The sequence below is a fragment of the Thamnophis sirtalis genome, unplaced genomic scaffold (genome assembly GCF_051295495.1).
Source record: "Thamnophis sirtalis isolate CommonGarterSnake01/CBP01778 unplaced genomic scaffold, rThaSir2_p1.2 scaffold_2, whole genome shotgun sequence".
In the NCBI taxonomy this organism is placed as follows: Eukaryota; Metazoa; Chordata; class Lepidosauria; order Squamata; family Natricidae; genus Thamnophis; species Thamnophis sirtalis.
The window spans coordinates 123,505,971-123,522,042 of record NW_028261382.1 but is presented as its reverse complement, the minus strand read 5'-3'; the positions used below and the strand labels follow the sequence as shown (position 1 = coordinate 123,522,042).

The 16,072-nt window shown below is 38.6% G+C and overlaps 1 protein-coding gene across 3 annotated transcripts in view; it reads right to left on the bottom strand.

The window, feature by feature from the left end:
- Positions 1-2,627: 2,627 nt before the first annotated feature.
- RNF19A (ring finger protein 19A, RBR E3 ubiquitin protein ligase) overlaps positions 2,628-16,072 on the bottom strand; it is a 37,926-nt gene continuing 24,481 nt past the window's right edge. For all 3 annotated transcript variants that reach the window (XM_087706812.1, XM_087706813.1, XM_087706815.1), the window contains 7 exons: positions 15,606-15,750; positions 14,220-14,382; positions 12,216-12,330; positions 7,539-7,700; positions 6,236-6,446; positions 5,338-5,481; positions 2,628-4,758 (listed from right to left, as the gene is read on the bottom strand). In XM_087706812.1, the coding sequence (XP_087562938.1) occupies positions 4,068-4,758; positions 5,338-5,481; positions 6,236-6,446; positions 7,539-7,700; positions 12,216-12,330; positions 14,220-14,382; positions 15,606-15,750 (1,631 nt within the window). In that variant the 3' untranslated portion in view covers positions 2,628-4,067. The remainder of the gene's footprint in view (positions 4,759-5,337; positions 5,482-6,235; positions 6,447-7,538; positions 7,701-12,215; positions 12,331-14,219; positions 14,383-15,605; positions 15,751-16,072) is intronic.

Genomic DNA, 16,072 nt, shown 5'->3' with positions numbered 1-16,072 from the left:
TTTCACATCGCATGAACAAAAGTAACAGTCATCACTATGGTTCTTTTGCTCTTGCCATACCATAAGAATCCCATAATGGAAAGATTTTTTCTTACCCGTGAGGTCCTCAACACACCGTTTGCACACTTTATGAGGCGCCCAAACTTTATCTTGATCTCCAATTTTTAGTCCAAAGTATGCAAAGTACTTTTTTCACAAAGTCTGTAATATTCTGCTGTTGCTTCAACACTGTATATTCACCACAGATGAAACAGAAACTGTCTGGCGAATTAACACACTTTCGCGGAGCCATAACATAACAATTGAAGAATGACGAGCTAACATGAATTGCGATGAAAAAGTGTGAACAGCCTAGAACCAAGAACCTGATGATGATTCGTGCACAAGTGTGGCATGCAGGAGAGAGCAGCTGTGTGTCTGTACACGAGATGTCACAGTGCTGGCCACGCCCCCTGCACTGACCGGAGATGCTGCTATCTGCCCTGTCTCTCCTTTCCACTGGATTCTTCAGGAAAGATTAACCCCTTCTACCATTAGACGCACAGACTTAAAACTTGCTTTTAAGAAATCGAGATCCCTTGTTACATACTATAATACTGCTGCCTGGTATGGTTTTGACCATTCCATATTCTTGTCTTTTTTTCTCTCCAAACACAAGATATTTTTTTTGGCCTGTTGAAATTCATCTTGCTGGATTCTACCCATTGTTCCAGCTTGTCAAAGTTCTTTTGAATCTTGAGTTTCCTTAAGGAAAGTTTGGAATCTTTATTTTTGTGTCATCTGCAAATGTGATTTTTTTAATCCTCCATCCAAATAATTTATAACTCTGTAGTAGGGACAACATAGAGGTATGGCAAGATGCATATTGTATTTTCTTCTATAAAATCTCACATTTGGATTGGGAGCCAACTAGATGGATTGGGAGAGTCATATATTCAGCTGGAGCTTTTCGGTTTCTCTAGAAATTTGCAAGCAAGCAAATTGGCCTTCTTAGTGTAAGATTCCTAAGAAAGTTTTATGCCTTAGAGTCTACTAGAGATGCATAATTAATCTCTACTGACTCTCTCTAGGGGTGGTATTGCAGAATATTCCTTTCATGACAATTCCATCTTTGGTGATTGAAAACAGTAGTAGAACTTACCAGGATATACCATTCTGATCACTCAATGGTAGACTTATCAGTTTAATCCTGCAGAAGGAGAGAGAATTCATCAGTGCAGACATTAAAAATCCACATTATTCAACCTTTCTGTTTTATTATTTTTATATATTGTCGTCCTATTTTTCTGATGTTTTTTTGCTGGTAATTTTATACAATAAAATTAAACAACGGGTAATCCTCTTTGAGCAACTGCCTCATTTAGCAACTATTCGGTTACAAACTGATGAAAAAGTAATCTTGCGATCACTCACGTTTACATCTTTTGCAGATCTGTAAAGCTGAAGTAAGTTCATAAGCACAAATGCAGTTTCACTTAGCCCCCATTTTAACAACTAAGGTTCCAATCGCAATTGGGATTCACTAAACAAGGACTATCTTGTCCCTCTAGCCTAACTCACTATCCATGAATATAAGGAAGTAATTTCCTTCTTAGAATATGAAGGATTTTGAACACCTGCCTTCCAGGTAGAGAGATAAATAATGCCCTTTTGTCCATCCTCTAGTGATTCCAATGGTATTTTCTTTTGCGGTTTCTTAATTTGATTTAAATTAGTTGCATGAAGTAAATTCCATATGCAAATTAAAGGATATCAAACATACAACTGGAACTTACTTTGTTTTCTTGTTGAAATAGCTCTTAATTCTCAATACTTGATTCAGTTATTTCTTCGGATATGGGGGATGTTACAGAGAAATAATAATTAAGCCTGAATTCTAAATGAAACTTGAATAAAATAACATGTGTCAGCAGCCTAGTATATTGAGATGCAAAATATAGTGGTCATTCTAATGAATGTTATGTTTCAGAAATTTATTTAAGTAGGATATTTAAAAAGTTAAACTTAGCACTTTATACTATTAAATTATGACTGATAACTTTTCATCACAGCAAAGAAACTTCTAAAAAACATTACTGTCCAAATCAAGACAACCAATATAAGCCATAAAATAAGACTGGTGGACCTTTTACAACAGAATGGATCTGGAAATATGGTCAATTAGTGAAGATCGTCTCCTCCCTGCAACCAATTTTCAATTCAATTACATAAAGAAAAGGCTGGTGATGTACATAGAATGGAAAGTCTACATTCAATTAATTCCACCTCTTGGACTCACACATAGGAAGATACTTTATAACAAGTAGATGCATTGATCAACTCAGTTTGGCAAACTGAGCAGAGATTACATCTAAGAAGGCATCTTCACATCATTAACAATAGCCAATTTGAACTGGAAAGAACTGGAATCTGGCACTCTTTTGCTTTATAAAGCTTATGTATGATGTACAGTCCTTCCCCAGTATGAAACCCGGTTCTTGTAGAGAAGTTCTGCTACTCCAACACCAATAAAGCAGATGTGAAAGACCTCTGGAGGAGAGAACGTCATTCAGAATAATGCAACGAAGTCTACAAGTGTTCCATGCATCGTAAAAAGCCCTTTGTTCTAAGGACAGAAGACAGTGGAATAGTACTCAGACATTTATTTCAGGTATGTAGTTTACACACTCCATTGAGCAAACAAAAAATAGCAAATATACAAATATCATAACAAGCATTACCAAATAATGTATCTGACACTAGTGTTATAAGCTGATTAAAGAAAATAATCAAGGAGGCCAGAGAAGATGGCTGCGGCCCATAACAACCTTCTTCTCATATATTTTCAGTAGCACCATAATGGCAATACTTACAAAAAAAATGCCTCATTCACACATACACACACAAAACCAAATTACTGAAGGCTTCTATGCCAAAATCCAAATTTCTCTTTCTCTCTCTCTCTCTCTCTCCCTCTTGTAGGAGGGGCAGAGAGCATACATCATTATGACTTGTGTGGCAAACATTTAACAGTGCAGGCGCTTAAGTGAGTTGGCTGCAACTCGTGTTCAGCTGAACCGTAAGCAGGATATGTGACACACCACTCCCTGCAAGCCAGCCATTTTTAGAGCCCATTTTCAGAGACGTGCAAGCTCTGCACTGTGCTTTTTTTTTTTTTCCTGTGCATGTGATTTGCAAAATGATGTCAGAAAAGTTATCTGCTAAAAGCCTGAGTGAATCTTTGGTAGGCTAATACTTCAGTATTATGAATCCTATTAATCTACCACAGTTACTTGATTCGCTGCTGTTTTCCTCTAGATTCCAAGAAGGTGGCAACTGGCAACATTCTGGAAAACTTAACAGTGAAATCATCAGACCAGGCACTTATAAACCCAGTCTTTTCCAAAGGCACCAAGAATTAAACAGCATTAACTGAAGTCCCCTGGTGAAGGTGACTGTATCAGGTTCTCTACTATGATAACAAATTAATTGCTCTTACATTGTACAAAAACTTTATACACCTTTTTATCGTAAACCTTCTATTTTGCTGTCAATTGCAAATATAATTAAATTACCCCCACTTTCTGATAAGGAGACGTCACTTTGCTACCTATTGTATATCAAGTACCAATTTCTTTTTAATTTAAAGTTATGCTATATGTCATAACCTTGCTTAAAGAATGTGTTTCAACATCACTTAACATAATGATATTCTTCTTCTCCACATAAAATTATCAGAACTTATTTTTTGGTATGGTTACAGCAACTCATTTTGACCAGAGGTTGGTTTTTCTGCTGTACACCTGAAATCCATACTGAGGTTTTATATGAAGCCTACAAGTGGCCAATTTTCCCCATTCAAGTTCACCAAATACAGACTTTCAGCAAAGTTATGGCAAAAATACAAAACATCAATATAATGTTTTATTGTAATGCACTTGTTATAATCTTCATGTCACTTCACATAGTTCCACGCAAGCCTTAATAGAGACATATATCCAAAGATAAATTGCATTGGAGCCTTGCTTCTTAAAGTAGCCTGGCAAGGCTCTTTAGTGGTAAATACATTTCTGCAGCACATAACAGGTTTAAATCTCCGTCTGAAGTGAAGTGCTTAACTCCGTAACCTGGGGTGAATGGTTATTGTTTCTTTCTTTCAGTGTTTCACCAATATTCACACCTGCAGTATTGGAAGTCCCCTTGCAGGTGCATTCTTCAGCAATGTAACTCAGCTGGGGAACCTCTGAGTTCGGAGCAATTGGCGTAAACAGCAAACTGCTCCCCTGGTGAGGAGAGTTTTCTAAGCGGTCATTTTCGACCTCTGGCAGAATGCTCACAGTATTAAAGCGGGTGTGATAATCACTGGAACCATGGCTGCACGAGGTTTTCATACTCTCCAGATCAGAACAACTAAACTCAGAAAAATGACTTGAGTGGGAATCAGCTACGGACGGGACACTATCACTGAGGGAGGGAGAGTCAAATTCACTGGAGTTGGTGCTTTGCTGCTCCAACAACTGAGCATCCATGTCCTCTCTGGTTTCATTTATCTTCGTGCTATTCTTTTTTCTGAGTTTACCTTTGCATTTTTTCCCTGCTGATGATTCTTTGGACCACTTGGGGACACTTGATTTGTTATCAGACAAACAAGCAGAAGAACTACCAGTGTTACTGCGGCCTGCAGCACAACCATCATCCACGCTGCTGCTCCCACTGTGGTGTCTGAATTTTGCCGGTTTCGATTCAATGTCTACTTGTACCTCCATGCTGCTACCATCTCTAAGTAAGAAAAAAGGATAACAGTTCCCTTTTACAGTAGAACATCTGCAAACTCATCACAGTTAAATTCGGTTATAAACAGCATTTTAAAACGTATATGCAACAATTAATTCAAAGTTTGAAAGATGATGTTCTATCTTGCTAAGAGGATGATTCATCAATATTACTTTTAATACTTCTTTTACAGAAACTATGTGGATTCTATATTATAGATCTGATGAGACCAAGACAAAACTAGGAGAGGTTTTGACTTTCAAATCATGCTTTGGCTTCAGAAGTTGACACAGTTGAAATCTGCATACAATATCAACTGAGATACCTAAACTTCTGCATGCTATTACAGTAGGCAAAATGCCTTCCTAGATATACACATGGCAGAAGCTCATCAATTAAATTAAATTAAAAAAACAAAATGTACTCTGGACTTGATATAGGTATTTATAATTTTTATCACAACAATATATCTGTGGTCACCAAGAGTCAACATCAACTTGATAGCACATAATCAATTAATAATCATACCAAAGATTTCTTGCATAGCATATAAATACTGATTTTACCACTATAGTTCAAACTTACCTGTCCAATGGAACATAGGAATTTATAATGGACCCAGCCATTGCTTTGGTGCTAGCATTGTCACTCACTGTTCCTAAGCTAACAGTGCCAGATTCACCACTCAAACTGCATCTCTCCTTCTGTACATCTGCTTGGACTTCCAACCTTAGTGAAAATTCAGTATTAGCTCAATAAGTAACTTGCATTTTTCAATGTGTACTATATTGAAATCTTTTAAATGTTTACCAGCCACCCAGTGAAGAATTCTCACAGCAAATTAAGTACAATATCCCTTAATAAATTACAGTAGTAAATCTTTAAAAAAAATAGATATAAGAAATAGCCAGAATTAAATTGTTTCCTTTCAAATAATATAAGCAGTTAATTTGTAGTGTGGTAAAATATCACAAGTTTTTCCATTTACAACAATCTCATTCTCATGCAAGTGTGTTTTCCCTAAACCAGGGATCCCCAGGCCGCAGCCAGCTACCAGGCCTTGAGCCTTTCAGGACAGGACCAAAGGGGCGGGTAAGCGCACATGTGCAAGCAGCAAACAAGAACATGTTTGCGCAGTAGGTGCGTGTGCCTACTGCGCACATGGAACCATCCCCTGCCCACCTCTGCAAGTTCACAAAGCTGAAAAGGTTAGGAACTCTGCCTTAAACCATAATCCAATACTAAATATAAAAGTCATATATGCTAGAATTCCTATCTCTCTATACATATCGCCATCATTGGAATTGAAGTTCGTCTTTAATCCAACTAAATATAATCACTGTTTTCAGAATGTGTCCATAAGTATTCAAAAGATAGATATTAGAATTTAAACAATCAGCTTAAACATATTATTTCATTGCTTATTATAGTTTATATAACAAATAGTCAATTAGAGTTTAACACTTGGAATGCATTATCTTACCTGTTGAAGCAGTTGACCATTGCACTTCCTGACAGACTTCCTGTTATGCTAGCTCCAGCCAAGGCCATGGTGCTGGCTGTCTCACTCAGATTGTCTCGAATGGCCCCTATTCTGTCCATATGGCTGCCACTTGCACTTAAGCTTCCAGTCAATCCAACACTTTCTTCCCCTATGCTAGGATTGTGACGTGCCTCTGCTACTGATGTAGTATCTAAAATGGAAAAGGGAATATATCTTTTACTAAAGTTTTGTATTATAGAAAGCTTTGCTTTTATGGAAGCTCCAGTAATAAAAACTGTAGGTTTTTTTTTCCATTCTTCAAGAACTGATGAGGGGATGTTGGTCTTAGATTGATACAATTATGATAGTAAGAGAAAATGCTGTCATCTTTTGATTGCAGGCCTAGGCTAGTGTAATGAGGAAATTGTATAAAATAATTTCCTAAACAGAATCAGATTTCTCTTGAAAAAGAAGAAAGCCAACTACAACGTAATGATCCTTAATATTTTCTAATTCTATTGTTATTCCAGAATTGGTACTGGGAAATAATAAAGTTGTTCTCTAAAACCAGATAACAGTTTGGATCAATTCTACTTTCTGTCAGGAAAGTAACATTTCACTAGTTAACATTATTTTATCCCCCATTTTCAATCAAAAGTTACCAAATCAAAATCACAGCATGGCAAGGGACACTAATATTGAATCAATGGCATTAGAGCATTGAGAGAAGAAATAATATCTAAAAAATGATTTTATCTATTAACTTCCCTGATAAATTAATAAATTTAATTTAAGTTTAAGATATCGTCAATAAAGGAATGTATTCTTTAAGGCTGCTACTAATTGATTTTTTTCTGGGAAGTGTGGGATTATGCAAATCACTATAGAACACAGCACACACTGCAAATAAACATGTCTGGATATTGACTATATTTGATCAATAGTGAATATTACTTCATTCAAATATATTCTGAACTGTGTATGTATATATGAAACAACTTGGCTATCTGTGGATTATAATAGACATTTGTAACTGGCTAATCCTAGGGCAGCATCTATCAAAAACAGAAATATGCAAAATATTTAAATTTAAAAGTCCTCAATTTCAAGGTGTGCTCTTTTTTGCTAGAATAACTATAGAAGAATATTTCCTATGATATCAAAAAACTATTTTAAGATTGAAATATTTCCAATTCAAAATGTTTCCTATATCTCTCCAAAGAGGCCTCTAGACTTCTGCAAAATGCTTCTGTATCAGATAGCCAGGCAAATATGATAACTAAATAAAGGTCTTCTTTCGTACCTGCTGCTGCATTTGTTCCACTCACAGTTATATCGTTTTCATCATCAAATTCTATTCTGACACCCTTCCCATTGCCAGCTGACACTCCACAACCTCCACTTCGACAGAGAGAAATGGGAACTACTCCATACACATAGGCCAGCATAATAGGAACTCCAATACCTATAGGGAAACAAAGTATCATACTGAGATTAGCACACCTGTCTTTTTTTTTTTTGTAATCATTACATATTTCTTAAGTCTACCGTTTAGCAAAGATAGAACAATACAACAAAAAGGTAATTCTTATTACATATATATAATTTCCATCATGGCTACAAGAGACAGTCAACAAAATTCTACAAATTTATTCTGGTCTCAAGAATTTACACTGAGGTCTTCTGGTTCTGTATTCATTTGAAGAGCAATAAGGTCTGCATGCACAACCTTTTATCATGGCTTTTGGGATTACATTAATGATACATATTTAGATTTAAACACTATAAAACTCTAGTTTTCCAAAGAAACCAGTTACCCCAAACCATCTGCTCTGGTGGCAGAAACAGATGGGCTCTTAGGTCTTAGACTGCTGTTGATAAAATCTATGCAAAAGATCATCTCATGTCCCCATGCTATGGAGACCATCAAATGCAGAGTTAGTGTGTGATAGTGGGACCTGGTTGGCCACAATTGGGAATGAGCTATGTGCTCTTCTGGGCCTCAGTTACAATGCTGAGGTTGGGGAAGATTCTATTTTATTCAAACTTATTGTGGCCGCCCAACTCCAGTGAACTCTAGGTGGAGTATTGTGACTGGTTATAAATAACGATGCATGAAACATAGTTGCAGAGATAACATAGGGCTGGTTAAGCATGCCATCTGGGACTGACGTTGGAGCTCCCAGGGCTTATGTGACTTAAAGATGAGAAACTTGGGCAGTTTGTCAATTCATAGCTTCTATGTCCTTGTCATGAATGCTTATAGTTCCAATATACATGGGAAAGTGGGGGAGAATGCTTGATTTGTTTTTACGTTAGAGCAAGTAAAATGGAAGACACTGAAAATATGTCCTTTACCTTGGCCAGATGACATCTTGGTCAATCATAACAAGGCAATGGGTTTATGAGAATGAAGTGGTTTGGTTTGGTTTGGTTTATTGGATTTATATGCCGCCCTTCTCCCAAGGACTCAGGGCGGCGTACAACATTAAAAAAAACACATATTACAAAAGTAAAAAATAAATAAATAAATAGAATATCCCAAACAAACCCAATTAGGATTAACAATAACATTTTTTTTAAAAAATTGATTAAAATTAACAATGATCAATAATTTATTTTGTTTTGTTCAGGACAGGCTGGCTTGCTGGAAAAGCCAACATTTTAGGGCACGTCAGAAGGACCGGAGGTCGGGGATTATACAAAGCTCCAGGGGTAGCTCATTCCAGAGGGAAGGCGCTCCCACAGAGAAGGCTCTCCCCCTGGGGGTCGCTAGCCGACACTGTCTGGCCGACGGCACCCTGAGGAGGCCAACTCTGTGGGATCGCACTGGACGGTGGGAGGCTACCGGTGGCAGTAGGTGGTCTCGCAGGTATCCTGGGCCTAAGCCATGGAGCGCTTTAAAGATCATAATTAGTACCTTGAATCGCACCCGGAAGACAACCGGCAACCAGTGCAGACCGCCTAAAAGGGGTGTAACATGGGAGCACCTAAGTGCCCCCATGATAACCCGCGCAGCCGCATTCTGGACCAGTTGAAGCCTCCGGGTGCTCTTCAAGGGCAGCCCCATGTAGAGAGCGTTACAGTAATCCATGCGAGAAAGGACAGGGCATGAGTGACTGTGCACAGAGCATCCCGATCCAGGAAGGGGCGCAACTGACATACCAGGCGAACCTGGTAAAAGGCCCCCCTGGTCCAACACAGGCAACTAATGGATCCAGAAAGTTTCCAAATGACACTTAATATCTCCCTGACAATTTAGTGGTGAGTTCTACCTCATGCCTGGTAATTTTTGGAATGTAGACACCCACATTGCTAGATGACATTGAACTTATATCTTCAATTTTCCACCTTAAGCAGTTCCTTACTTTAATGATTTGCTGAGGGAAATAAAGTGATTGACTAGATAGAACAACTGAACACAATCTAAAGTGGAAGCAGTTAAGCACTGGTAAGAACTCACATTCAAGCCTAGACAGGGATGACAGAGGTAAGCATTGATTCTTTTCTATATTTATTGTGGCCATACATTCTTGCATAGCAATTTCATTCATAATTACCAGATCATTCTTGGGAAGGATAGGTGGAGCAAAATGCCTGAAGACTCCTGGGATTAATTTACAGGTTTCCTTGCAGATGAAGTAGCTTATACCTTCTCTGGTTTTGATCCCATTGGGCAGAGTCCTCTAAGATGAGCAAAGTAATTCCTTAGGATTTCATCTTATGGAACATGATTAAGTGGAAAAGTTTCCTGTAGAATGGGCCCTGAAATATCTATGGCCCTCCTGGCTTCTTCAAGCTGCCAAGCAGGGTCTGTTGAAGCTTCGTTTGTTAAAGCTTTCATGACTGACCATCTCCCTCAAGAAAATTCTGGATTTTTTGGATTCAGGAGGTAGCTAGTGCTACTTAGATACTATATACTACCTGGTAGCACTGTCTCTCAGAGAAGGCCTTGTATTGTCTCCAGACTTTCCTTTTGAGGGAAGGTTTTTGACAAGCTGGTGGGGAATCAATTACAAAAGATTCTAGGGGAAACAGATTTATTCCAGGCAGGTCCAGGTCCAGGCATGAGACAGAAATGGTATCAGTCACATTAGAATATCTCTGTTAGGACCTTGATGAGTGATGCTCTCTTCCTCCATGTTACTAACAGATCGTTAGCAACATTCAGCACTATTTAGTTTCCTTCCAGATCACCTGTAAGAGTGGATTACTATTTTTTAGTGGTTCCACTCCTATCAATGTGGACAGTTTCAAATGGCAGTCATGGGGGAGAATGTTTTTGAACAATCTAGTATGGGGTATTATATACTCTACCCAAATTATTTATATCTGTATGAAAGTACTAAAACAGATCATCGATTTTGGGTGAGGCATAGTCAGTATGCAGATGGAGATGCCACAGAAATCCTAAATCAATAATTAGAGGCTGTTAGGATGACATAAGGTGGAGTTCCTGTGGGTCACCTGAAAACTTTGGTACTGGCAGTTATTCTTGAAAGATTAATGCTTCCCTTGAAATAAATAATTCATATCTGAGTTTTCTTGGACTTGCAGCTACTGCTTAAAATGTAGATGAACGCTGTGGCCAAGAGGAACTTTGCCTTGTTCTGGATGGCATAGCAGTTACATCCCTACCTAAAGCAAAAAGACTTGGCAATGGTAATTCATATCCCAATCACCATTCAGGTAGACTACTAAAGCTACCTTTAGAAGTGCATATTATTACAGAAGCCAGAATGCTAGTAAAACAACCCTGCTATCGTGTTTTCCTGAAAATACGACCTGTCCCGAAACTAACGCCTTGCTACATTTTTCGCGTGGCAAAAATATAAGCCCACCCCCGAAAATAAACCCCCTGAACAACCTCCCCTCTGGCCAGGCAGAGCACCGCTCACTGACCTAGCGGTATCCCAAAGGTGCCAAACCGCGGGAGCTGGAGGGGGAAAGCGCTTACGTTGCTTGCAGTCTTCGGGATACCGCTAGGTTGGGGAGTGGCGTTCTGCCTGGCCGGAGGGGGGAGTTGCCAGGTGGCTGCTCCCTTGCAAGCGGGCTCCCGAAGACCCTGGCACATCCTCAGGAGCGAAGTAGCCATGCACTGACCTAGGGGATATCCTGAATGTGCCAAACTGCGGGAGCTGGGGGGCGGGCAAAGCGCCACGTGGCTTGGCGCCTTAGTGATACCCCCTAGGTCAGTGAATGGTGCTCTGCCCAGCTGGAGAGGGGATTTGCCGGACGGCTGCTTGTGAGCATGGTTACCTCATGGCTGCTTTGCCCCTGAGGCTGTGCCCGGCTCTTTGGGAGTCCACTCGCAAGAGAGCAGCTGCCCGGCAACCCCGAAACAATAAGCCCTCCCTGATAATAAGCCCAAGGCCATATTTTGCGGGGCAAAAGAAAATAAGACCCCGTTGTATTTTGGGGGAAACACTGTATTATGGGGTAACTTTTAGCAGTGCACTGGGATACAATTATACATTATCTTTCTAAAATGAATTCTGCTTGTCTGGTCTGAACTTCTGGGGAGAACTTGTTAAGTGTCTATCAACCATGTCGACCCTTTTTGGAATTCCCCACAATTTTGGAACATCTTCCTCCTGCAGAGCCATAATTGGGTTCTTCACCCCTTTCATTCTGCAAGGAACCATTTTATTCTACTGTGTCTTTTCTTCTTATTAATGATGAGTGACCATAGTTTGCTTTTACGCTGGTATTTATTGCTGGTTTCTTAGCCACCCAAAGTGTCTGCTGATAGCGGTGATTGGCAAATATCATTAAATAAACAAGCAAACTTTGCAGGAAGAATTCCATTTTTCAAACTATTCAAACACAAACTTTAAAAAATAGTCTCACTGTTAGTCCTGGATTACTCATCAATAATATTGTTTTAGTAAATTTTTAGTAAAATATAATGGTTTTAATGTAAATGTAATGTACTCAAGAAAAAAAATATTCCTAGTTTTGGTCTATAAACTATACTTACCCACAGTGACAGCAGCTACAACTGGTGAAACAATTACAGATAAGGTTACACCACCTGCAATGGCTAAGTTCCGCTTATGCTTTGACATGTCTTTGCCTTCATAGCGATTATGAATCTTTATAAAAAAGAGGAAAAAGGAAGATATTTTAGAGAAAAATCCATTTAATAACTGGTAGAAGAAATTATATACAGGAGTGATCAAAATTATCTTTATCTATTTACTTCCCATTTTAAATTAATGCATGTAAAGATTCCATTGGTATAATCAAATAAGATGAGTAAACAAAGCAATGTGAAAAAAACAGTTTTGGATTTCTTTTCCTTTCCTGTTTAAACCTTTCCTCTGCTATCTTGGCTTTCAGGCTTTGGTTAGGCTCTTCTGTCTAGGTCTCTTGACTCAAGGCTCATTCCCTGCTTGATCTCTCCTTTTTGCCTGCTGGCAGTTTCCCAACAATACTAGAATCACTGGTCAGAAATGAATGGTAAATTCCTTTAATATGAATTCCTGTCCCAAGCCAGAAATTTAAATTCATAGATATAAATGGTATTCTTTGATTTTAGTTATGAAATACTATGTCCTATATGGTTGGTATCTGGGTTCAAATCCCATTTGTATCACTAATTTCTTGGGAAATCACTTTTCTTTGTGGGAAAAAGACTAGGAATACCCTGATTAAAAACGTTTTGTAACCAGAGAACTTTATGGGAATCATTTTATATTTTCAGCTAAGGAAGTCACTTGGTCTTCCAGGAAAATTGATAAGTTTGCAATTGTTAAGACTTTTACAGTTTTTACTGCAAGAAATTTTCTTTTTTCTTTTTTTAATGCTAGCTATAAAGTTATGTCACAGCATAGCAGTGGTGGGTTGCAGGCAGTACAGCCCAGTACGGGTGTACCGGATCCTGCCCGGAGTACCGGTATGGTGCTTCGGAGTGCCCACCCACTCGCCCATGCTCCTTACCTGTGCTTTAAGCTTTTGGTGCTTCCGCGCACGCGCATGGCATGTATGACACCTGCGTGATGCTCCGCCGAGCAGCTGGAGCATCACGGAGGCTTGCGGAAGTGTCACAGGCAAGTATGACGCATATGAGCTCCACGTGGGTGATGCCGGGGCCGTTCCAACCATACCGGTTGGAACAGAATCCGGAACCCACCACTGCAGCATCGTCATAACGTGAATCCCATTAAAATAAAATTAAAAATGCATGTTATCAGAACGGCAATGAGATGGTATGATAAGCCTCCCTAGATAAGAAACAGCAAGGTTTGGAACCACCACTTGAAAAGAATACATCCATGATAAATACCTTTCATATTTCATAATGTTGGGAGCCTCAATAAAATTTCATCTGGATATGACAGACCAGTGATAGCTAATCTTTTTCTAAAGGTGTGCCAAAACTGTGTGTGAGTGCCCACCCACCTGTGCGTGAGCGACCCTCCCACCTGCGCATCTATGAGTGACCCCCCCACAACACACATATGAGTGACCCCTGCACGCAGGGGGGGAGGGATTTTCACCCTCCCCAGGCTCCAGAGGCTTTCCTGAAGGACGAAAATCATCTGAGGGCTGCCGTGCTGGCAAAATGGCTCCGCATGCCACCTGTGGCACACATGCCCTAGATTCGCCATCTCAATGATAGACTGAGTAGATGGAATAAATGGATGAATGGTTTTTAAAAAAAATAAAATACTGTATCACTATTTTTTTATTTTCAGAAGTCAAAATCAGAAAGTTCAAATTGGACATGGAAATTGAATTGACAGCTATAGAATAATTGGCTAGAATTGTTAATAACTCTCATACTTGTATTGCTTCAACGTCTGCTATAACCCCAGCAGGTTGACACTCCAGAGGAAATTTATATTTAAAAAAGAAGAGGAAGAACAAGTAATAATTGATTTGAAAAAAATACTTTAATAAACAGAGTATGCTATAGCGGAATAACAAGCAAGTCCCATTGAAAAATATGTAAATTTCAAAAGCAATTCAGTTATCTTACCTTACGTCCCACATATACAGGAATTCCAATAATCATTGCTGGAATAGCAATGCCTGCTATTAAGGCAATTCCGACAGGTGCACCTACAAGTGTCCCAAGTTGCCAAAGAATTTTCTTCTTCCGGCTCCATGGTTTTTTCCCCCAGAATGTACAGCCTGATGGACTGAGAATTTTCCATATATAAGATTAACCAGTGAACAATCTTCAGTAAACAAATCATTTAATTTAGACTATTACTAACACATATGCTGCCATGTGAATATACTGTATCATCTTGATATATACAGTCTCAGCAAATAGCATTTTAAAATAGGGACATCATAGCATATCTTTTTGTCAGGTACACCAGTTCCAAAATTCAGCCCAAAGATACATTTCTTAGTCTCATTAGCTTTCCTCTATTTGGTGTCCAAAGACACAGGGATTATAATTTACAACACTCTCGCCCAATATTAGGCACGCTGGTTTGCAATCTAACTAAATAAAAATCTCTTTAAACCTGGATAGTTAGTTGAGATTTGACTCTTAGAAAAAAAATATTTTAAATAAAAGTTAACTAATTAAACAAAGTGGCATATTCTCAACTATTCCTCAAGATTTCTAATACTGCTTGTTGGGGGATGAGTTAGGGTGAGGAGAAGGGCCCTGAGTCAGTGTTTATTCCTGGCAGTCGCCTGGACTAGTTCTTGCAGGTTTTTAGATACAATTTCTGGAAGTGGTTTGTCATTGCATTCTCCTTAGGGTTGAGAATGAATGACTGGCTCAAAGTCATCCAGCTGGTTTTGTGCCTAGACAGAAACATAGGTCATATCCTCACAGTTTCTATTCCCCCGCCTCAGCCACTAGACCAAACTGGCTGTACCCCACGATCTCAGCATTCCATAGACTGTTAACAAGAAGAATGACTAATTTGCAAAAGATTTATCTGAACATGCAGAACAGGAATTCAAAGGGAAAGTATTGTGACATGCAGTATTCCCCTGCAGGAAGTTGTTTGCGTATGTTCTGTTATAAATAGACGGGTTTTTCTGCATTTGCTCATCATACTATACAGCCCTTTAACACACACAAAATCCTCAAAACTACCATATTTCATTTTACTAAATGCCCATGCAAAACAGATTAAGAGATTGAGAGGGCCCTGCCCTTTTGCACTTTCCTGTAGGCTGTTAAAACCTGGCTTTTCCCTCCAGACATTAAGGAGAGGATATTAGAAAATCCCAATATACATGTATCTTTCTGCCAATCTAAAATGGACAACTTCAGAAAAATAGCACTTTTGAACCAGCCTAGCATGGCTTCTATTATAAATTGGAATAAAAAGCATGTTAAACTTCTGTTACAAGGAAAAAAACATTTTTATTTCCTACAATTTCCCATACATACCTTAAGTAATGCAAGTCTGAGATCTCCTTCATACACAACCAACAGAATTCACAACCACAGACAGCACATGTCATGTGATTGCAGCTTCCATCGTTCATCTTTATGATATAAGCAGCACAGCGGGGGCATGGCTTTATGTCATCAGCTGTTAAAAATAAAGAAGTACAATAGCAATATTGCTCCCAAGGAAAATAAAAATTAAAAGTATGTCACATCTGAAATTCAACAAACATCCAGTACAGAAAGATAATTAAGTACACCTAAGTAAAATTCTAATGTAAACATTACACAGAACTTTACACATTATTCTGCTTTCAAATTATACTCAATCATTTAATCCAAAATTAATCTGATGAGATTTTTTTTTGATATCCAAAGTAAAAGCATAAAATGCATACTATCATAGATAATATAGCTCAAGTTGCAAAATGATAGTGCAAGGATAAAAAAAATTCTTTAAAAACAAT